The sequence below is a fragment of the Mus caroli genome, chromosome 11 (genome assembly GCF_900094665.2).
Source record: "Mus caroli chromosome 11, CAROLI_EIJ_v1.1, whole genome shotgun sequence".
NCBI lineage: Eukaryota > Metazoa > Chordata > Mammalia > Rodentia > Muridae > Mus > Mus caroli.
The window spans coordinates 62,415,645-62,435,283 of NC_034580.1; the positions used below are offsets into that span (position 1 = coordinate 62,415,645).

General features: G+C 46.7%; 2 protein-coding genes across 2 annotated transcripts in view; one reads left to right on the plus strand and one right to left on the minus strand.

The window, feature by feature from the left end:
- Window positions 1-609: 609 nt before the first annotated feature.
- Rcvrn (recoverin) lies at window positions 610-8,728 on the plus strand. Its single transcript, XM_021178195.1, has 3 exons — window positions 610-1,081; window positions 5,304-5,415; window positions 8,251-8,728. Exons 1-3 carry the CDS (start codon window positions 701-703, stop codon window positions 8,364-8,366), a joined length of 609 nt encoding a protein of 202 aa, XP_021033854.1. The 5' UTR covers window positions 610-700; the 3' UTR covers window positions 8,367-8,728.
- Window positions 8,729-14,899: 6,171 nt separating this feature from the next.
- The window catches only part of Glp2r (glucagon like peptide 2 receptor), a 64,394-nt gene continuing 59,654 nt past the window's right edge, over window positions 14,900-19,639 (minus strand). The window contains exons 12-13 of the mRNA XM_021178184.2: window positions 17,355-17,396; window positions 14,900-15,226 (exon numbers count right to left, since the gene is read on the minus strand). Of these exons, the coding sequence (XP_021033843.2) occupies window positions 14,900-15,226; window positions 17,355-17,396 (369 nt within the window). The remainder of the gene's footprint in view (window positions 15,227-17,354; window positions 17,397-19,639) is intronic.

The window sequence follows — 19,639 nt, forward strand, 5'->3', positions numbered from 1 at the left end:
TATGTATGAATGTGTGTATGTATATTGTGTGTCTGTGTGTGTGTGTCTGTGCGTGTGTGCACACGTGTGTGTTCAGCACCTTTTCCAGCCAGTTTGAGCTATTTTGTACTGTTCTTGCAGTGGCGATAACAACCCACAGAACACAATCCTTCCCTATCTGGCACTTCCATTCTGGCAGACAGTTTGGGGTTTCCCAGCAAGCGGTGAGGAAGGAGCCATCAGAGAGTGAGGGATAAAAGGCCTTGCTGAGAAGGTGAAGTGTCTAGGCCCAAATGTGACTGCGGGAGGATTAGAAAAACTCCCATGCAGTGTAGGTTAAGTGTTAGGGCTGCCTTTAGACCCTAAGCTCCCAAACCCCTGCACTATAAGGTCCCATGGGTACCCCTCAGATGGGGAAGACAAACAGCAAGCAGTGTGGCTCTTCGGGGGCTTAAATGCCGAGGGTGCTTGGTTCAAGGGTCCCTCCTTGTTCCTTTCTTCTCAGCAAGCTCAAGAGAGGTAAGTGGCTGCTCTTGGCTCTTTATTTTAATCTCAGGAGGGTTCTGTGCCCCTCCTCCCTCCAAGGACTGGGCAGACCTGGCTGCAAATCCCCCCTAATCCATCAGCACCTGGGTCTCCACCCCACAGCAGCACACAACCTTGTTAGCCAGGAGACCACACTTGTCCCTCCCGCCCCCCGCGGCGCCTACTCTCCCTCACCATGGGGAACAGCAAGAGCGGTGCCCTATCCAAGGAGATCCTAGAGGAGTTGCAACTGAACACCAAGTTCACAGAGGAGGAGCTGAGTGCCTGGTACCAGTCCTTCCTGAAGGAGTGCCCTAGCGGCCGCATCACACGGCAGGAGTTCGAAAGTATCTATTCCAAGTTTTTCCCGGACTCCGACCCCAAAGCCTACGCGCAGCACGTGTTCCGCAGCTTCGATGCCAACAGCGATGGTACGCTGGACTTCAAGGAGTACGTGATTGCTCTGCACATGACCACGGCGGGCAAGCCCACGCAGAAGCTCGAGTGGGCCTTCTCGCTCTACGATGTAGACGGCAATGGGACCATCAGCAAAAATGAAGTGCTGGAGATCGTCATGGTCAGTGTGTCTCTGTTCCTGCTGCCTGTGCGGGATGGGGAGGAGGCTGCGGATGGATGCCTTGTAGCCCAGTGGAGTGGGGACCAGCCAGGGCTAGGAGAGACAGGGTGGGGAGGGGCTCCAACATAATGAGAGGAATAGAGGGCAGGCACCTCCCTAGAGTGTCATCTGCTTCCCAAAGAACAATCTGGGGTTTTCTAGTAAATACTGTTTAAAATTCCCCTCTCTTCCTTCCTTCCTTCCTTCCTTCCTTCCTTCCTTCCTTCCTTCCTTCCTTCCTTCCTTCCGTCCTCCCTTCCTCCCTCCCTCCCTCCCTTCCTCCCTCCTTCCCTCCCTCCCTTCCTTCCTCCCTCATCCACTCCCTATCTGTATTCTGCCCTGCCTCCTTTGTTGTCTTTCTCCTTTGACCCTTCTTCCCTCCTTCCTTCCTTCCTCTCTCTCTTGTTTTTTCCTCCCTCTGGTCTCCTCCCTTTCCTCCACATTTCTCCCTCCTTCCTCTCTTTCTATCTTCTTCTCTTCCCTTCCTCTTTCTCCTCTCACACCTTTTCCCTTTTTTCATTAAGTCTTCAATTTCTTTCAGCAACACACATTCAGATTCCATAATAGTAAAACACATACGTTTCAATTAGAAAGCAGAGAGAGGCCACAGTGGGGACACGAACTCTAGATCCCAGTCCTGATTGCGTTCACTTTCTAATCCTGGTATGGTGGACCCTTGGGCAGGGCTTCCCGAGACTCTCACCACCCAGGCTTTACAGATGAGGCTTCTGCTTCCTCTCCTTTCTGTGTACAATAGTTCTGAGTGTTTTTGGTGTCTCAGAAATAGTTTTATCTTTAATCTAATATATAAATGGTCTGTGAAATTTAAAAGATGATGCAAAAGAAAGGTGATGTTGCAGGCTAAAGACTGAAGTTTGTAACCAATGTACTTTCAATACATTGCTCAGTGCCTTTCCAGTATTTTAAGACAAATCTGGAACCCTGACATAGGAACATGTAATTTTTTTTTCTCATGACTTTCCAGTTACTCTCTTATCGTGAATATTTTCTATACCATCACAAATTCTTCAGAAACCACTTTTTCTAGCAGCATAGCTCAGGCCGCCCTCAATTTCTCAGCCTTCTTGCCTCTGGCTCCACAGTAGCTGGGATTACCAGTGTAAACCACCACAGCCAGGTTAAAAGTATATCTAAGAGCCCTTAAAATTCTACCCTATGGAAATGTTAGAAGGTTGCTCAAGCTGTTCCCATAATTTTAGACATTAGAGAACTTCAATTCCCCCCACCCCATGATGCCACTTACAGCCACTGTCTCCTGATTCCTCTTGTCCCTGCCACTTGCTTTAGTTTTCGAATTCCATTCCTGTTGGAAGGAACACTATTCTTCATATCTCGTCTAATTTTTGGTGCATTTGTAATCATGCTTTTACTTGCAGGATTCTTCCCCCCACCCTTATTAGGACAGACGAAAAACATGATAGCAAAGCCTGTAGCTGAGGGCAGATTAGGTCATCCCTGGAATAGGGGCCAACAAGTGGTACTCTCACTGTCTGGGGGCAAAGTCTGTAGAGCAACCTCCTCTGGGTTAGTTTTGGGGTCCCTGGGTGGCATGGGATGGGTACCAATTCAAAGCCACCTAAAGAAGGCTAGGTTGATGCTCTTCTAGAAATAAACGGAAGGAAATGAGCAGGGAGAGGAGACAGGGAGGAGAGACGAGGCTGAGAAGAGTGTGTGAGGCCTTGCTAGTCACCAAGTCACAGGGTCATTGTGAGAGCATCAGTCTGGAAGTCAGAAATGATGAGTTCTTGTACCAACTCTGACACCAAGCCATCATGTGAGCGTGGGAAATGCATATAAACTCCCTGGGTCCAGGGTGAGGCTTTGACAGTTCCTACGGCCTTTCCCAGAACCCTGAAGGCTTGATTCCCTCCCACCCAGCCACCAACCAGCCCTCTGTTGGAAGAGAGGTGGAACAGACAGCCAATCACAGCCAATATTTAGCCATCATGCCTGGAAATGGTGCCAGTGGATCAGAAAAGAGGAATTCTGGGAGTTATCTGTACTGCAGTTCATTTCATTTCTGGGGATGTGTGTGCTGTCTATAAAGCTGCTGCCCTGACCTACCAGGACTAATGTCCTTCTTGCCCTAGCACCAGTGGACAAGGGTGCCTCTTATGGCTGTTGATCTTCTGGAAGTCCAAGCTAATTTCACAGACATTACTATGCTTTTCTAATGCCCTTGAGTCTCCAGGGAGCAGGACCCTTAATCAGAAACTGCAGCCTCCTAGGACCTCATGTCAATGTACCTAACCACATCTTAGGATAAACAGCCTTAAGTGTCTTTGCTGAGTTTGACTGGACCTGGTGGTACTGAGCCAATAGAATCCAAGAAGCCTGGTTATCAGAAGGATAAGTAGGGGCCACCTTGTCCACTTCTCTGATTTCATAGACCAGGAGTATTTCCTTCTGACTTTATTCTTGATTGGAGAAAGAAGGGGCTGAGGGTGATCTATGAATCCAAAGCTCAGCCTTTCTCTGGATTTCTCAATGAGATGAAGGGCACCTGAGAGGCTTTTCCATGTTCTGAATAGACTTCTGCACGTCCTGGTCACATCTCCCTTCCCCTCCCCAGCCTAGTCTATGCTTTTCAGAATGTGATAAGCATCTTTGGGTATGATGCAAGGATTTAGGTTCTAGAACCGAGCTCTCTGGATTAGAATCTCTGCTGTCGTGGGTTAACTGTGAGTAAATTCGATGTTTCTGGGTTGATTTGTTGTCTGTAAAATGGGACCAATAATCTCCATTCTGTAAAGTTGCTTTTTGGATTAATCTTTTAAAAAATGCTTTTAAAAAAGTGGGAGTGTTCAATAGACATTAACCTTTTTGATCATAAGCCATCCACTGAAGAACTGAGCTAGCTCACAGACCTAGCCAATGCTGATGTTTGATGCTCTCAAGCCTGTAAGAGGCAGGGTCTGTGGTAGTAGCCCCAAACTCCAAACTCAGAGATACTGGTAACTATTATTGGGAAATTTCTACTTGTTGGGTTTTTTTCTTTTTAAACAAAATTGTGTTGTCTACTCAGAAAATTCAAACATTACATGAAAATGAAAATTTTCTTCCACAATCACTTTCCCTTTCAAAGGTCTCAAAGGTGCTGATGATGCCAGGGCCCTGCCCCCAGAACTTTTGATTCAGCAGAACATTTGGGGCTCCAGTAGGCACCTTGACTATAACCTTCTTGCCTTAGAGGGCACCTGATCCTGCAGGCTACTTAGGCACCAAGAAAGAGAAAGCATAATATGGTAGCCCAACAATGACCGGGGGCTTCCTTTTCTACACATCCACACTAACACTTGCCTATTGTCTTTGTGTTTGAGATGGGAGTGTTTGTAGTTGTGTAGAAGATCAAGGCTGTGCTTCCTACAAGCTAGAGATTTTAGCACTGAACCATGTCCCTAGCCCCATCTGACAAGAGACACAGACAAAACAAGCTTTTTCAAGAGTATCTGTCCCAACAGGTGTGAGGAAATAACTCACCATGGATTTGATTTCCATTTCCCTAATGACTGATGAAAGTTGATCACTCTTCAGATATCTGCTGGCCATTTCCCCTCCCCCCTTTTTTTCATTTTAATTTCTTTTTAAAGAAATGTCTGTCCCATTCCCAGTTTTTAATTCAGTTACATATTGTTTTGTTTGCTTTTGTGTGTGCCTGGTTTTGTTGTTTGTTTGTTTATTTGAGACAGTCTCACTATGTAGTCCTGGGCTGGCCTGATGCTCCCTGTGTAGACCAGGCTGCCTCTTTCATCCACGTGCTAGGATTAAAGGTGTGCGTCACCACCACGCTTCGGGTCATTTATCATTTTAGCATTGCGTTGTAGCTGTTCTTTAGATATGTTAGATACTAATCCCGTATTAAATTAATCCTTATCATCCTTGTAAATATTTTCTCCCATCCCAAGGTTATCTTGTTTTGTTGTCTCCTCTGCTGTGTAGAAGCTTCTTATGTTTTAGTATAATCCCAACAGCTCAAAAATCATTACCACGGCTGATGTCATGAGGCTTAGCTCCCTGTAAGAATGATATAGTCTGTGGCCAAAAATTGAGTCTTTAATCCATCTCTGGTAGATTTTTGTGTATTGTGTGAAACATGGATTTCTCAGGGCCACCAAGCCCTCACAGCTCCTTGTGAAGAGGTCTTTCCCTTGGTCTGCTACAGGCTATCTTCAAAATGATCAAGCCTGAGGATGTGAAACACCTCCCAGATGATGAAAACACCCCAGAAAAGCGGGCTGAGAAGATCTGGGCATTCTTTGGAAAGAAAGATGATGGTGAGCTCCTCTGTCTTCGTTATGTGGTCATTATGTCATCGTCTGATTTTACAGCCTCTGCTATTTCCTAGAGACCCCAGAAGCATTCCCTCATCTGGGTCACAGGGTCCAGGCAGAACTGGGGACCATGCTCTTGTCACCACACTTTGTCCTGGCTATCTTCAAAAGTTGGGAGCAAAGGTTGGCCAGGCACATCAGCAAGGGCTAGGTCTCCTACTACCCTCCAGGTGATGCCGGTGGTAGGGATATCAATAGACCTGCTACTCACAAAACTCACTCACTACATAGCGTTTGACAAAAAGAAGGAAAACATTGCTTCCCAGGTTGGCAGTAATCTAGTGACCCTCCTGCCTCAGCATCAGGAATATTATAGAGTGTCAGTTTGGGTAGCTTTTAACCCAGATTTGAGAACCACTAATGCAAAGTCTGCAGGCTCATTTACCATGTGTATGCAGTGGCAAGTTTGGGGGAATGCAACCATTTCTCTCCGCAGGATGCTTGCTCTCCAGAGGCTCCCTGCACAGGGAGTACACGAGAACATGGCACCTCACCCAGAAGAGACCTCATGACTATCTAGGAAATTAGTTTCAATGACCCAAAAACCTCACCCAGAAGGGATTTGATTCCATTACATTGCTAGAAATTTACTGGGAGGACAGACACCTCCAAGGGAGACTGGGGAGGGATCAAGGGGCTAGAAAAGTTCACATCATGGGAACCTGGCTCCAATCAGGGAATCAGGACAGGAATAGAGAACAGAGAGGAAGGACTGGTAAGAGAGTCCTAGGCTGTGGCACTCTAAGACCATTGCTGACAAGGTCCATGGGTGTCTCACTGCCTCTCAGCGTCCCTGGTCCACTTAGTAGCTGTCTGGAAGCAGTCTGTGGAACTTGAAAGAAGGATGAATTCTACAATGTGACAACTGGAGTTGTTGGGTCCAACACACACACACAAACACAAACACCACACACAAACACAAGCACCACACATACACACACACACATACACAAGACACACACACACAGGGGAGAAGGCAGACAGACAGACACGGAGACACAAACACAGACTGACTTGGTTCCAGACAGGCCCTACAGATTCATAGGCACATGGAGCTAGGATCATGAACTTGAGTGGAATGGACATAGCTCCACTGGGAGACAAGAACTGGTAAACAGTCCAGAAGTGCTCTTGCATTTTTCCCTGTGGGAACATGGAGCTTATGGGTACTGTTATGCAATGTTCTTTTATTTCTTTAAGAGATGTCTGCATCGGAGTTATTTAAAACCCAAAGTGTCTTGGTAAATACAACACAGCGTGGCTCAAGCACATCTGAGTGGCCAGTGCTAGCCCCTCATGTGTCCTCTGAGGCACACTCAGGATGCAAAACAAAGATGGAGATTAGCCATCCCTACTCCACAGTCAAGTAATGACATCATCCCTACTCCAAAGTCAAACAATGACATCAGAGGAAGTCCCTGGGGCAGGAAGGAGTGGGGTGAGGCAATCAGACACCCCAAGGGACTGCGGGGTCCATAGAGTTCCTCGTCCTCAGAGCCAGCTGTGTCTTTGAACACCCTTAAAGGTGAAGAACTCCTTCCGAGTTGTACCTAGGCACTCTCCTCGCTCCATCCTGCACCCAACCCTACTGACACCTGCATCCTGAACACTTGCTATCATGGATGCTGACTGTGTGAGATGGCTTCCTGACACTTCCTGACACTTCCCTTTTGAATTGCCTTCATTCCCTCTGGGTCTGTCCATGTATCAAGCTCTCTGCTACTTTTTGCTAATCTGATAAATGCTGCTGTTTGAAGGCTGGCTGTAACTTCTGCTGGAGTGAGGCTGGTGAGGCAGTTAGAACTTTGAATTCCAGATTCCACCACACTGACTTAGGCACAGAAGTATCCTGGATCCTAACCCTAACCAAGGCTAGGGATGTCCGAAGGCTGATGGAAATGGAATCAACACTATGGTACTGTGTCCACACTGCGGGCTGAGAATCATGAGGGTGGCCATGAACAAAGAGGCTGTCTCATCCTAGACTTCTTTCTATGTGGAAATGTCTTCCCACAAAACCTGGAGTTTCCTGACAAGCTTTCTCTCGCTCTCTTTCTCCTATGCCCCTCCTCTGCAATGTATCACATGTGCACAGTATCAAACATGCACAGTATCACACGTGCACAGTATCACACGTGCACACGCACATGCACACACTCTCGAACACCTCAATGGCTAGAGGCAGAGTCAGTCTCTCTCTCTCTCTCTCTCTCTCTCTCTCTCTCTCTCTCTCTCTCTCTCTCTCTTTTTCCATCCTCATCCCAAATGAAATATAAAAGATTGAGGAATGAGAGATTTCAAGCAGAGGAAGCAGTCATGGAGGACAGAGGTCTTGTCACCTGGTGTCACGAGGTTGCCTGGGTGCTGTGGTCACACAAGAGACTTTTCTGCAAGCCAAGATACCCATGGCATTGCCACTATCCCCTGCCCTCTCTTTGTTCCCTTGAGGACAGCTCCTACTGCTGCACTGGGAGTGTGATCCTGCCTAACTCATTCTAGGCTAGAGATATGGTGTAATTAGGAAAACATGTAAAAAGAAGTATTATAATCGTTGATGATTTCAATGTGTGATGACCAGAAAAACCAGAACCCTACCCAAGCAGAAGACATGGAGTACACAAGTGGGTTCTGGTATCTGGGAGGGTAGTGTGGGTCCCTGGGAATGCTATTTATTCAGTATTTTTGAACAGTTTTACTGGGTGTGGAGGTTGGGTATCACCTTTTATTTTGCAGCTTGAGACAGTCAGTCCTGACTGATGCTTCTCCCCCACTACACAGATAAACTTACAGAGGAGGAATTCATCGAGGGGACCCTGGCCAATAAGGAAATTCTGCGACTGATCCAGTTTGAACCTCAAAAAGTGAAGGAGAGGATAAAGGAAAAGAAACAGTGATGGGCACCGTTTGGGTCTTCCTCCCCCCACCTCACTCCCACACAAACACCTGCAGTGTGAGCATTGCAAGCATCAGCCTGCACACGCACACCCTGAGTCTGGAGAGGTGGGGAAGCAAACCTCTCCCTGCCAACTGAAGGTCCTTAGCAGGACACAATTCCTGCTTCCTTTTGTCTTCAGTGTCCTCCCCATCCTTCACACTTTACCTGTCTCCTTCTCCTGCTCAGGTAGTCCTGTGATAATCCCAAGCTTAGGGCGTAGGAGTCCTAAATATCAGCCCTGCTTAAGCTCCTTTGGGGATTGCTGGGTAAGCAGGTTCCAATAAATGCAAAAGGAGTTTGTTGTTGCGAGTGCAAGTCTAAGCCAGCCGGGGTGTGGAAGGAGATGCATGTGGCCCCTGAGTCCAGCTCTCCTGGGAGCTAAAGGTCCAGAGGGCAGGTGATGGATCTTGCTTCTTTTGGTTTGGTTTTTCAAGAGAAAGTCTCACCCCAGAGCCTAAGCTGATCTTGAACTCAGGAAAATCTACCCGCTTAAGTCTTCCTTGAACTAGCCTGACGAGCATGAACCTCTCCACCAGGCTGATGGAGCTTGATACCAGGACCAAGGTTACCATGGTGACACGCAGAGTCCTGAAGGGATATGTAGAACAAGAGGGACTGGCTTGTCAGAAATGGCCAGAAAAGATATTTCCAACGAAGTGATACATTCAGACCCACTCGTGGCAGACTGTAGCAGGAGATGGGTGGAAGGGAAAAGCTTCATCTCAGACAGAGTGACTGACAGAGACAGAGTGACTGACAGAGACAGAGTGACTGACACAGCCCTGGAAGCAGGAAGGGACATCTGTTTCTAAAGAACTGTGATCCTGAAATGACACGCCTTTGCCAGTTGTTAGAAAAGGTCTGTTTTTATAAGCAAGCTTCTAGCATGATGGATATTATCCATGGACAAGACTTGGGGACAAGGAGGTGACAGTGATGGCCAGGGTTAAGGGGTGACAGGAATGAAAGGACAGCTTCAGGAGGTGGCATCCTGTGGCTGACACCACATGAGAAAGGAAAGGAACAGGATGCCAATGGGCATGTGGCTGGCTAGATAGCAGTACCAGCTACCGAGGTGGGAAACCCTGCGGGTGGCATTGATTTCAGAGGATTAACAAGAGCCCAGCCTGGTTGATGGAGCAGTGAAGAATGAAGCCATTGATGCTCCCAAGGCCCTCATGGTGAAGACAGGAAAACAGAAGACATAAAGTCATAAAAGCAGCTTGCCCAAGGACAGCCGGTTGATTAGCAGAGGCTGGGCCAGTGACATGTATCAGTATGCATGGTTTTCTTGTAGTGTCAGGGCTGGGAACAATTAAGAATGCCTCACATGGCTTCTCTAAGACCACAGACACATTGTGTAGAAAGCCTACTGATTCTCCAGCTTCAAGTTCTAAGATGAGGTCAGGGAAATATATGGATACTCTGACCCTGTACACTTGTACACAACAAAGTGTACTTTGTTGGAGTATCTCCCTTTGCTGGTGTTTGGGGTGATCCTTTTAGGCTCCCACAATTTATCCATAGTGCTATCTCAACTACCACCCCAGAGAGAACAAGACAATGAGCACTTGGATGCTCTCTGTGTAAGTATTAATTTACGGTCAGAAGTATTACTACAGCTGCAGTATAGGTGAGAACACTGAGGCCAGAGAGTGAGAGTGGGACTTAGGAGCTATATACTAGAGCCTCTCTGATGATGCCAGGGTGCTCCCAGAAGTTTTGGTCCTGGGGATGCCAGTATCATGAATACTGTAGTGAAATAGTGGCACAACACACAGCACCACCACCTGGGCAGTTCAGAGATGAAGGAGTTATTGGGCAGAATTACCTGTTTAAGATATTTCTCTAGTGTAGAGATAGTGGGCCACCTAAGAGCTAGTCCAGGAAGGGAAAGGGGCCATTTAGTCTAGCCCATGGTGATTTACCAACTCCATCCAGGCCTCTTTCCAACCCTTTCTTGATTAAGCCTCCTGGTGGAATATGAGATTGGGAGCTCCTTATTTCTATCTGAGGTCTGGGACATCACTGTCACTTGAATCTAAAAGAACAGGCTGCCTAATCATAGAGTTTTTATGCCTCCCACAGATTCACCAATAAGGCCCTTAGTGCCTGGTGCCATTGCTTTCCCTCGGCACCAGATTTCCCGCTACAGATATGGTTATAGGACTCTCCATGTGCTGCAAAGTCTTCTGTAGAAGAGTCTTTTCCACTAACTCCATGGTAGAAATGACATTTATCATGAGAAACAGCTTTTCTAGATTGGTCTATAACTTTGTTACACTCATCAGGATTAGACATCATCCATGGATCTACAGGGTGATGGATACCTAGATGTTCCCACTTTTGACCTCTGTGAAAAATGCTTCTATAGATGGAAGTAGATGTCTAGGTTCTTGCTTCCAGACTCGGGGCACTCATTCAGAATATCTGCAATCAGATTCAGTCATGCCTGGGCTTCTGCTTTTAAACACTGGGCATCCAATCAGAATATAGGGCATCAGATTCAGCTATTATTCTGTTTAAAAGGTTTCCATACAAGAAGTGGGAGCACATGGCAGTACTCCCGACCCTCGGGAAGTTGATGCAGAAGGATTGTAAGTTCAAGGCCACAGTGACTACATACTGAGTTTCAGTCCAGCCTTGGCTACATAGCAAGACTGTTTTTAAAAATTAAATTTGGGAATGTTGGGTAAGGGTTGGGGGTGGAGGCCGGAGGTACAGCATTTGCTTAGTATGGATAAGGCCCAGTTGCATCACCTAGTGCCAGAAGGATTGGGAGCAGCAGCCTAGACCTACAGGCAACAAGCGCACTGAGTGATTTAAGGGCTAGCTTGGAAAAATGACATCTGACCTATGCTTCTGGCCAGTTCAAAAGGACCACACACTTTCTTGCCACTTCTATTCAGAAACAGTACAAGAGATTCCCCAGGCAGGTGGGAGACTTGCAGCTCAATGAGAAACAGGGAATGGACAGCATGAAAGCAACTTAAATGAACTTGTATTAATCAGTAGCACAGCAAGAGGGGGCACTGTGGGAGGATGACTCCATTTGCAGGAGGAGGTGGAGGAAAGACATTTACAAATGCATTAGGAAAACCTTTCCCCATTCCTGGTGAGATCTTGGGTCCCTTGCTTGCTCTAGGCAACATCTGATGCTCCCCAGAGGCACTTTAACCCTGTCTCAGCCAATGTATCTGAAGCCACTTTTCCGCACCAGCCCTAGCCTGGGCACATGCCAGGAAAGCAAGGTGAACTCATCATTCCTGGAGCTGCCTGCCCAATGACAGGGCAAAGACAGTTGCAAAAAAGGGGGAGGGGGAGGGGAAAGGACATGTATTTTAATATAAATTCTGGAACTCTAGATACCCAAAACCCTTGATTCATTATGCACTTGCTTAATGTCTTTGCTTCTGTTCCCACCCAGCTGGGGATAGCATACAATGTAAAGAGACACCAAAAAGCTCCATAATTGGGATACGAAATACTTTAATGAATAATATTTTAATGCAGTCGTTCTTCAACACCAAAATCACTGATAAAAGGAACACGTTATCAGCATTGTAGACAAGGTCATGGTTGAAATCTATGCTGGCATTCTAGGGCTTCATCTTCTGCACACTCTTCCCTACCCTGGTGCCAACATCCTATCCTTAGAAGTAGCCTGTGGACTCTAGTTGCTTTTTAAATATTGTATTCAGTTACAACTTATTTTATCACTGAGATTATCAGAGGTGACTGACCACTGTCAGTGGCTCACCCTTGTCCTGGTGACTGACAACTATCAGTGGCTCACCTTAGTCCTGGCCTTGCCTCCAAGTCTCCTTATAAAGAAAACCAGATGAAGTCTATTATGGGAAAAACTTGTATAAGGAGATTATCCATGGACACTGTCTAAGTTCACATATAATGGAATGTCTTAAGTTTCCTTTGCTGAGCTTGGCAGCTCTTTTTGAGAAGTCTCAAAGCAGTATTTCTGTCTACTGCAACATACTTCACCATGGACACATACCCAACCCAGACAATATACCCCACCATGGACACATACCCAACCAAGACAACATACCCAATCATGGTCACATACCCAACCCAGACAACATACCAAACTATGGACACATATCTCGCCAGGCAGTATACCCAACCATGGACACACATACACCTTGCCCACTAAAAAAACATCACTCCTTGCCAACTGCACAATGTTTCCACAAACAGTTCCTCCCTCAGTCACCTTGCTTCCTCTTATCTTGTGACTTGTGTAACTGAGCCTGGCCTTGACTGGTTGTCCCTCTTCAGCCTCTGTAGGTCAGGTCAAATCCAGCTTATTTCCCATTGTCACAAAGGCCCAATGAGTCTGGCAGCTATAGAGCCCAGGGCTTCTTATGCCACCTTCAGCAAGTTCACACTCATACAGGGCTTCCCTCACCTTATTCCCTCACCTGGGCTTTAGTACCGATGTAGGATGAAGAATGGATTAGCCTCTTGGAGCAGGAAATCTGACCAACAAAGGATCAGTGGTGAACTAAGTATGGAAGGGGAGTCCTAACCCTAGAAAGGTAGAACAAGTGAACTGGTAGAAGTTGAGTTCATGAGGACAGGTGAAACCAGGGTGAGGAGAACAGGACCAATGACAACGTTCCAAAGGCTTGCAGCATCAGAGGCCAAAGAAGTAACAGTATGGCGGTGGATCCTCACTGTCAGCTTGCCTGCTTTTAGAATCACCTAGGAGACATGCCTTTCATTGTGCCTTAGGACATTTGCAGAGAGGCTTACCTAAGCAACAGCATCTGGCTGCTGCCTGACTTCCTGGTTTGCCCAGGTTTGCCACCAGCCTAATGGACAGCCTGGCTGCCTCCCCACCAGACCACAGCTTTTGATTCCAAGGAATACCTCCCAGAAGATTCTGTTGCAATGAGAATGCTCTCTTATCAAGTGGAATTGTCAGCCCCAGCTGACCAGAAACTATAGACTGGGGGGGGGGGGGACTCAAACGACCCAAAGAGTCTTCGCTTCCCTCTGAAAATCCACAAGCCAGCCCTCCATCAACTGTGTTTCCCTCAACACTAACTGTCCAGCTCTTGCTAAGCTTTGAGCACTCGGTGGCTTTTCCAGCCTGAGGTTCCAAACACTTCAACAATCCTCCCCAGAACAGCATGGCCAGGCTTGTCCCAACAGTAGCCCACTCTCTAGTACCAATTGCTGTCCTGGTCTCCTTTCTTTTGCCATGATAAACATCACGACTGAAAAACAAGTTGGGGAGGAAAGGGTTAATTTGGCTTACACTTCCATATCACATTCCAATCACTGAGTAAAGTCGGAGTGTGAACTCCAGGAGGAGCAGAGGCAAGAACTATGGAGGAATGCTTTTTACTGGCTTGTTAATCATGGCTCACTCCGTCTGCTTTCTTACATAACCCAGGACCACCTGCTAGGGGATGGCACCACCCACAGTGGGCTGGACTCTTCCACATCAATCATTAATCAAGAAAATGCTCCCACAGACCAGCCTACAGGACAACCTGATGGAGGACAGTCCTCAGTTTAGAGTCCTTCCTCCCAGAGATGTTTAGGTTTGTGTCAACCTGACAAAAGCTTGCCCACATGCCTACAACACTAACATTGGCCTCATGAGCCACCTCATGGTCCTACAGCTCCACTAGGACTCTTCTTACCACCATGCCTTCCCGACCTTGATGGACTATGCTCTCAAGCTATGAGCCACATAGCAGTCCCTCCCTTAAATTGCTACGTTGTTCAGCATTTGGCCACAGCAATGAGGACAAAAAATAACACATAGAGTATGATGACATTCAAACTTCTGTCAACCCCAAACAGAGCTGAGATGGAGAAAGGGAGATGAGACTTGACAGAACAGGAAGAGAAGTGAGGAGGAGAGGGGTCTGGGGAACAACATGGGGTCACACCCTGTCCAAGGAGAGTGGTGTGCCCCAGGTGAGCAGCAAATGCAGAGTAGCTGCTCCCTCCAGCCTGCCTGGGTTTTACCAAGGGCGAGGAGTTTCCACAAATGCTTGTCCAACTCTTCCAATTCTTGGTCCTCATCTCAGACTTTCTCTCTTAGAATATTGGCTGTGATTCCCCAGAACTTGATACTTTAAAGCTTCCTGTGGGGTTCCAGTGCACCCTACTTCCATCTCTAGAAGGAAGCCATACACCATGAACGGGAAGGAGATACAAACTGAACCCTATTTAATAAATGAGTTTTCTTCATGGTGCGTTCCACTCACTTGAATTTAGGGGAAGGCCCCCAAAACCAACGGACATTCTGGAAAATACACGTGGTGGGGGTGGGGGTAGAATGTCAAAGGTAGGAGGGACTGTGGGCATTACACAGACTCACTGATACAGAGCTTGATAACCCAGGAGAAACTTCACATCAAAATGGGGATAGTGAATGGAAAGAGGAGGACCCTGGGCTGAGCAACCTCCTTCCTAGGGATCCTCAGTTGCCAAGCTGTGGTGATGGACCCTGCCTTAGATCTCACTCTCTTCCAGAATCTCCTCCATGGTATTGGCCAGGGTGAAGTCTCCCTCGCTGCTCTCAGACAGGCTGCTTGCCCGGGGCCAAGCTCCACGGCCCCTGTGAGGCTGTGCCCCATGATCCCGCAGGGTCCCAGCGGTCAGGTGTGAGCCGAACGCTGAAGACTGCAGCTTCTGGAGTGTCTCGGCACCATCTCCCTCCGACAGCTTCTTGGAACATTTCCCCAGGAACCGGAAGTTCTTCCCCAGGACACAGGCTCTGCAGCCCCAGTGGCGAGCTAATAAGAAGCGGCCCCAGGTCTTTCTCAGCTCTGCCTTCACCTGCCAGGTGAGACAAAGGTGGGGTCACTGTCTTGGAGTCATTGCTTACATAGCCACTTAGCAGATATTTATTGAGCAGCTACTGGGGGCCGTCTTACCTTTTAGATGGTAGAGCAGAACAAAGACAAGCAAGACACAGAGCACAACAGATACCTAAGGTACTATGAGACAAAAGCTGTAGGGCACTGGGGTAAAGGCTGTTAAATGAGCATTGGAGGAGGTCTAAGTTCCTGGGCTGAAAATCAAAATGGAGTCACCCATACTCAGGTTCTATTCTACCAAAACAAACTAAAGCGTTATCCGCAAATTTCCCAAAGCTTACATGGTAACGAAGGTCCCCTCTACCTTAACTCTTCTACAAAAAGGTCACCTGGAGTAATCTCATTTCACTGAGCACTTCTCTGCATAAATCCCTGTGCCTGTCTGTGCTGGATAGTTTCATGTCAACTTGACACAAGCTAAAATTATCTGAGAGGCGAGAACTCTAATTAAGAAAATGTCTCCATAAGATCAGGCTATAGGTAAGCCTGTAGTGTATTTTCTTACTTAATGATTAAAGGAGGAGGACTTAGACCATAATAGGTGGGGCCATGCCTAGGCTGGTGGTTCTGGGTTCTGTACGAAAGCAGGCTGAGCAAGCCATGAGGAACAAGCCAGTAGGCAGCACCATTCATAGCCTCTGCATCTGCTCCTGCCTCCAGGTTCCTGCCCTGTTTAACTTGCTGTCCTGACTGGCTTTGATGATGTGGAAGTGTAAGATAAATAAACCGTTTTCTCCACAACTTGCTTTTTGGTTGTGGTTCATTGCAATAATAGAAACCCCAATCAGGACACTGGCTTACAAAAAAAAAAAAATCACTTTTCTTCTTAATTTCTGTTTCTCTCATTCACTCTGTAGCTATAAAAACAACTCCCTATCCTTTGCTTATCAGAATATTTATTTCATAGAATGAAACATTGTTTAGCCCTAGAAAAAAAAACCAGTTTAAAATCTTCCACCACCATTTTCCCTTCTGCCTTCTGATGGGAGCCCAGAACCTTGAGCTGAAGTGTGCAGAAGGGGCCTTTGCACTGCAGTGCTTTGGCTGAGATCTGCCTGGCAGAAAAGGAGCTCCCACGTGGAGACACAGAAACAGCAATGAGCACAGCAGAAATGGGGGCTTGCTGCTGACAGGGGTATGTTCTACTGGAGGAGACAGCACTCGGAGGGGAGGAGGAGAAGGAGGAAAGGGGGCTGGAAGCCACTGACTTCTGAAAACACCATCCCACTGACCCCTTTACACCTTCCCCCAGGTGTCATGCTTTGGATAAGGCTCTTGCACTGAAGGCTTTAGGTTCCAGCCCTTGGCCCTATGGGGAGGTGGTAGGGCCTTTAAGACGTGAGGCCTAATGGAAGGAAGTTACATTATTGAGGAGGAGCTATTCCTGCAGAGGATATTGAAATATGGGCTCCCTCCCTCCCTCCCTCCCTCCCCTTTTCTCCTCCTTCCCCCTCCTTTGCTCACTTCACTGTGTGTTCTCTTCATTATAAATTGTCTCACCACAGGCCTAAAGGTAACCAACCATTGACTGAAACCTCTGAACCTACAAGCCAAATAAGCTTTGCTGTCTTTGTAAGTTGATTATCTCGAGTGTTTGTTACAGTAGCAGAAAACGAAATAGCACACAGAGAAAACAGAATGCAATAAAAGTTAAATTAAAAAATAATAAAAGCATAACTCCCCAGTGTTCGGTGTTTGCTTTGTGCTGAGCATCTGTTATTCACATTTTGCCATGAGAACACTGAAGCTAAATGACTAAACCACAGAGCTTCTAAGTAGTCAGTCAATGTTTGGGTGCAGACTGTGAGACCCTAAAGTCTATGCTTGTCTCTTCCATCACATTTGAATCCTACCATGTCTCCAACAGACCGAGGGCTGGGTTCTGAGACTCTCACATCATTCCTAACACCTTTTGCCATGAGTTTAATCTGCTTCCTGTTCTCTCTGATAGATGCTCACAACAAAAATCTATCCCAGTACATGCCAATGGCAGTCATCCAATCACACAAACAAATACCGGTAGGGAGCATAGAACTGCAGCCTCCACCTCACCAGAAGAGAAGCTAAATGGCAGCATGAAAACGTACCTCTCTACTGGCAAAGCCGTACTGCAAGGCCACCAGAAATCCCTGGAACAAAAGGAAAATATAGTGTCAATGCCTACTTAGTAGAGGATATGTCTGAGGATCCCTGAGAAGAGGTCTTCATGTGGTGCTTACACAGAATGGAGTTAGTCATACTGGTTGGTCTCTCTTCTTATCTTGATACACACTATCCACATAGGTGGCCTCCTGGGCACTGGTAGGTACACCTAAGTGCATAATAACTGGCCTCCCAAGACCCTTGGTCATTCATTCAATGGAACAAATACAGGGATGACCATGGTTCCATTTTTAGTTTTCTTTCTTGTTTTGTTTGTTTTGTTTTGTTTTGTTTTGTTTTGTTTTGTTTTGTTTTTCGAGACAAGGTTTCTCCATGTAGCCTGGGCTGGCCTGGAACTCACTTTGTAGACCAGGCTGGCCTCGAACTCAGAAATCTGATTGCCTCTGCCTCCCATGTGCTGGGATTAAAGGTGTGTGCTACCACACCTGGCTCCATTTTTAGTTTTCTATGATGGTCTTTGACTAATTCATGTTTTCTCTTCCTCTCTTTCTTTGTTATAGGGTCTCACTATGTAGTCTTGGTTGGCCTTGAACTTGTAGATATCTGCCTGGCTCTGCCTCCCAGAGTGCTGCCAACTTGTATTCTTTCCCTACCTTATCCCCTGAGCCTCTGGCATAGCTGTCAATCATGAGGTCCTCGTGTTTTAGGATGACCATCAATGTAATAATTGGCCCAAACAGGCTCTGTGACACAGACAAGGCCAATTAGAGTTCTTTTCACTAGAAAGAAATATTGCGCTCTCCCCCTCTGTGTCTGCTGTAGTAATTATAATTATGGATAGTGTAAACTCAGAGATAGTGCTGCATCTTCTCATGATCCAGAGAGAAAGGCCTCCTGGGCATGAAGCCAACCTCCAAGACTAGTGATGGTAAGAGACAGATTGCCCACGGATTGTTTGTAGACTAGCATCAAGTTATGGCTGGTCCTGAAATTTTCATTTATGCAACTTAATAAACACCCTTTGCACTTGTCCAACTATTTTTTTTGAAATGACAGATTATTTCCCACCCACGGTTTCTCATCTCACTTAGTACAAAATAAACTCTCCTAAGCATGGATGGTCTGAGGTGATTTGGGCTCTGGGCCTCTGTGGTGCCGACTGCATCTCACGACCCTTTTTCCCTCAGTCACTATATCCCAGCCATCTTGGTGATGCTAAGCCAGAATGTCCAGTGAGAGACGGCCAGACCTTATTGATTTGGTCACCAAATTGCACACAACAGTCACTTAACATATAGACTTGAAATGCTGGCTCTAATGTGCCTGGTAAGTTTGTTCTGGGGCTTCTGCCTGTATTGTTGTGGATCACATCTTCACATCGTTACTTTTTAAAACATTTTAAAAGAAAGTGTGGGGGGTGGAGTGTGTGTGTGTGTGTGTGTGTGTGTGTGTGTGTGTGTGTGTGTGTGTGAGCGTGTGTTGTATTTGAGCATGTGGTCAGATATCTGCAGAGGCTAGAAGAGGGTATTGGATCCCCAGAGGTGGAGTTACAGGCTGTTCTGAGCCACATGATGTGGCAAACAGGGACTAAACTCAGATCCTCTTAAAGGCAGCTAACACTCCTAATTACTGAGCTGTCTGTTCAGCTCTCATATTATTTGGAAATTTGGCCCACACCTCAGAAATTTCCTGATTTCATAATAAAACATAGTCACAGTCACAGAAACAAGGATCTTCTCTTCATGATATAATGGTTATTTTTCAATTAATGTTCAAACAATCTTGCAGACTATGTCCCAGGCAAAGGTGTTTATGTCTCCATTCATGTTCAGATTCACTTAGCTTGAATGCAGTTGGTCCCAGTTCATGGTCCAGAAAGTTGCTCGAGAGACCTGACTTTGCCAAAGAGAGTGAGCCAGGCAGAAACTACTCCTTTCAATGACCTAGCCTCTGAAACCATACAGCATTTTTCTAGAAAACCACATACCGTTGTTCTACACCTGGGTAGATGCCATTCAATATGTTTAGGCAGGGGCCTAAACAAGGGTGAGCATACCAACCCACCACACCCACAGCTCACTTATTCCTTGAGCCCATTCACACTCTCTGCATCCTGGGATGTTCTCTCCACAAATGTCTACCTACTTTGACTTCCTAAAATTCAGATATCAATTTTAAAAATCACCACAAGGAGCCGGAGGACAGAGACCTGCCCTGCAGAGAGTGCCATCTTGGCTCCGGGACTCCGCCGAACTTAGTCTACAGGTTA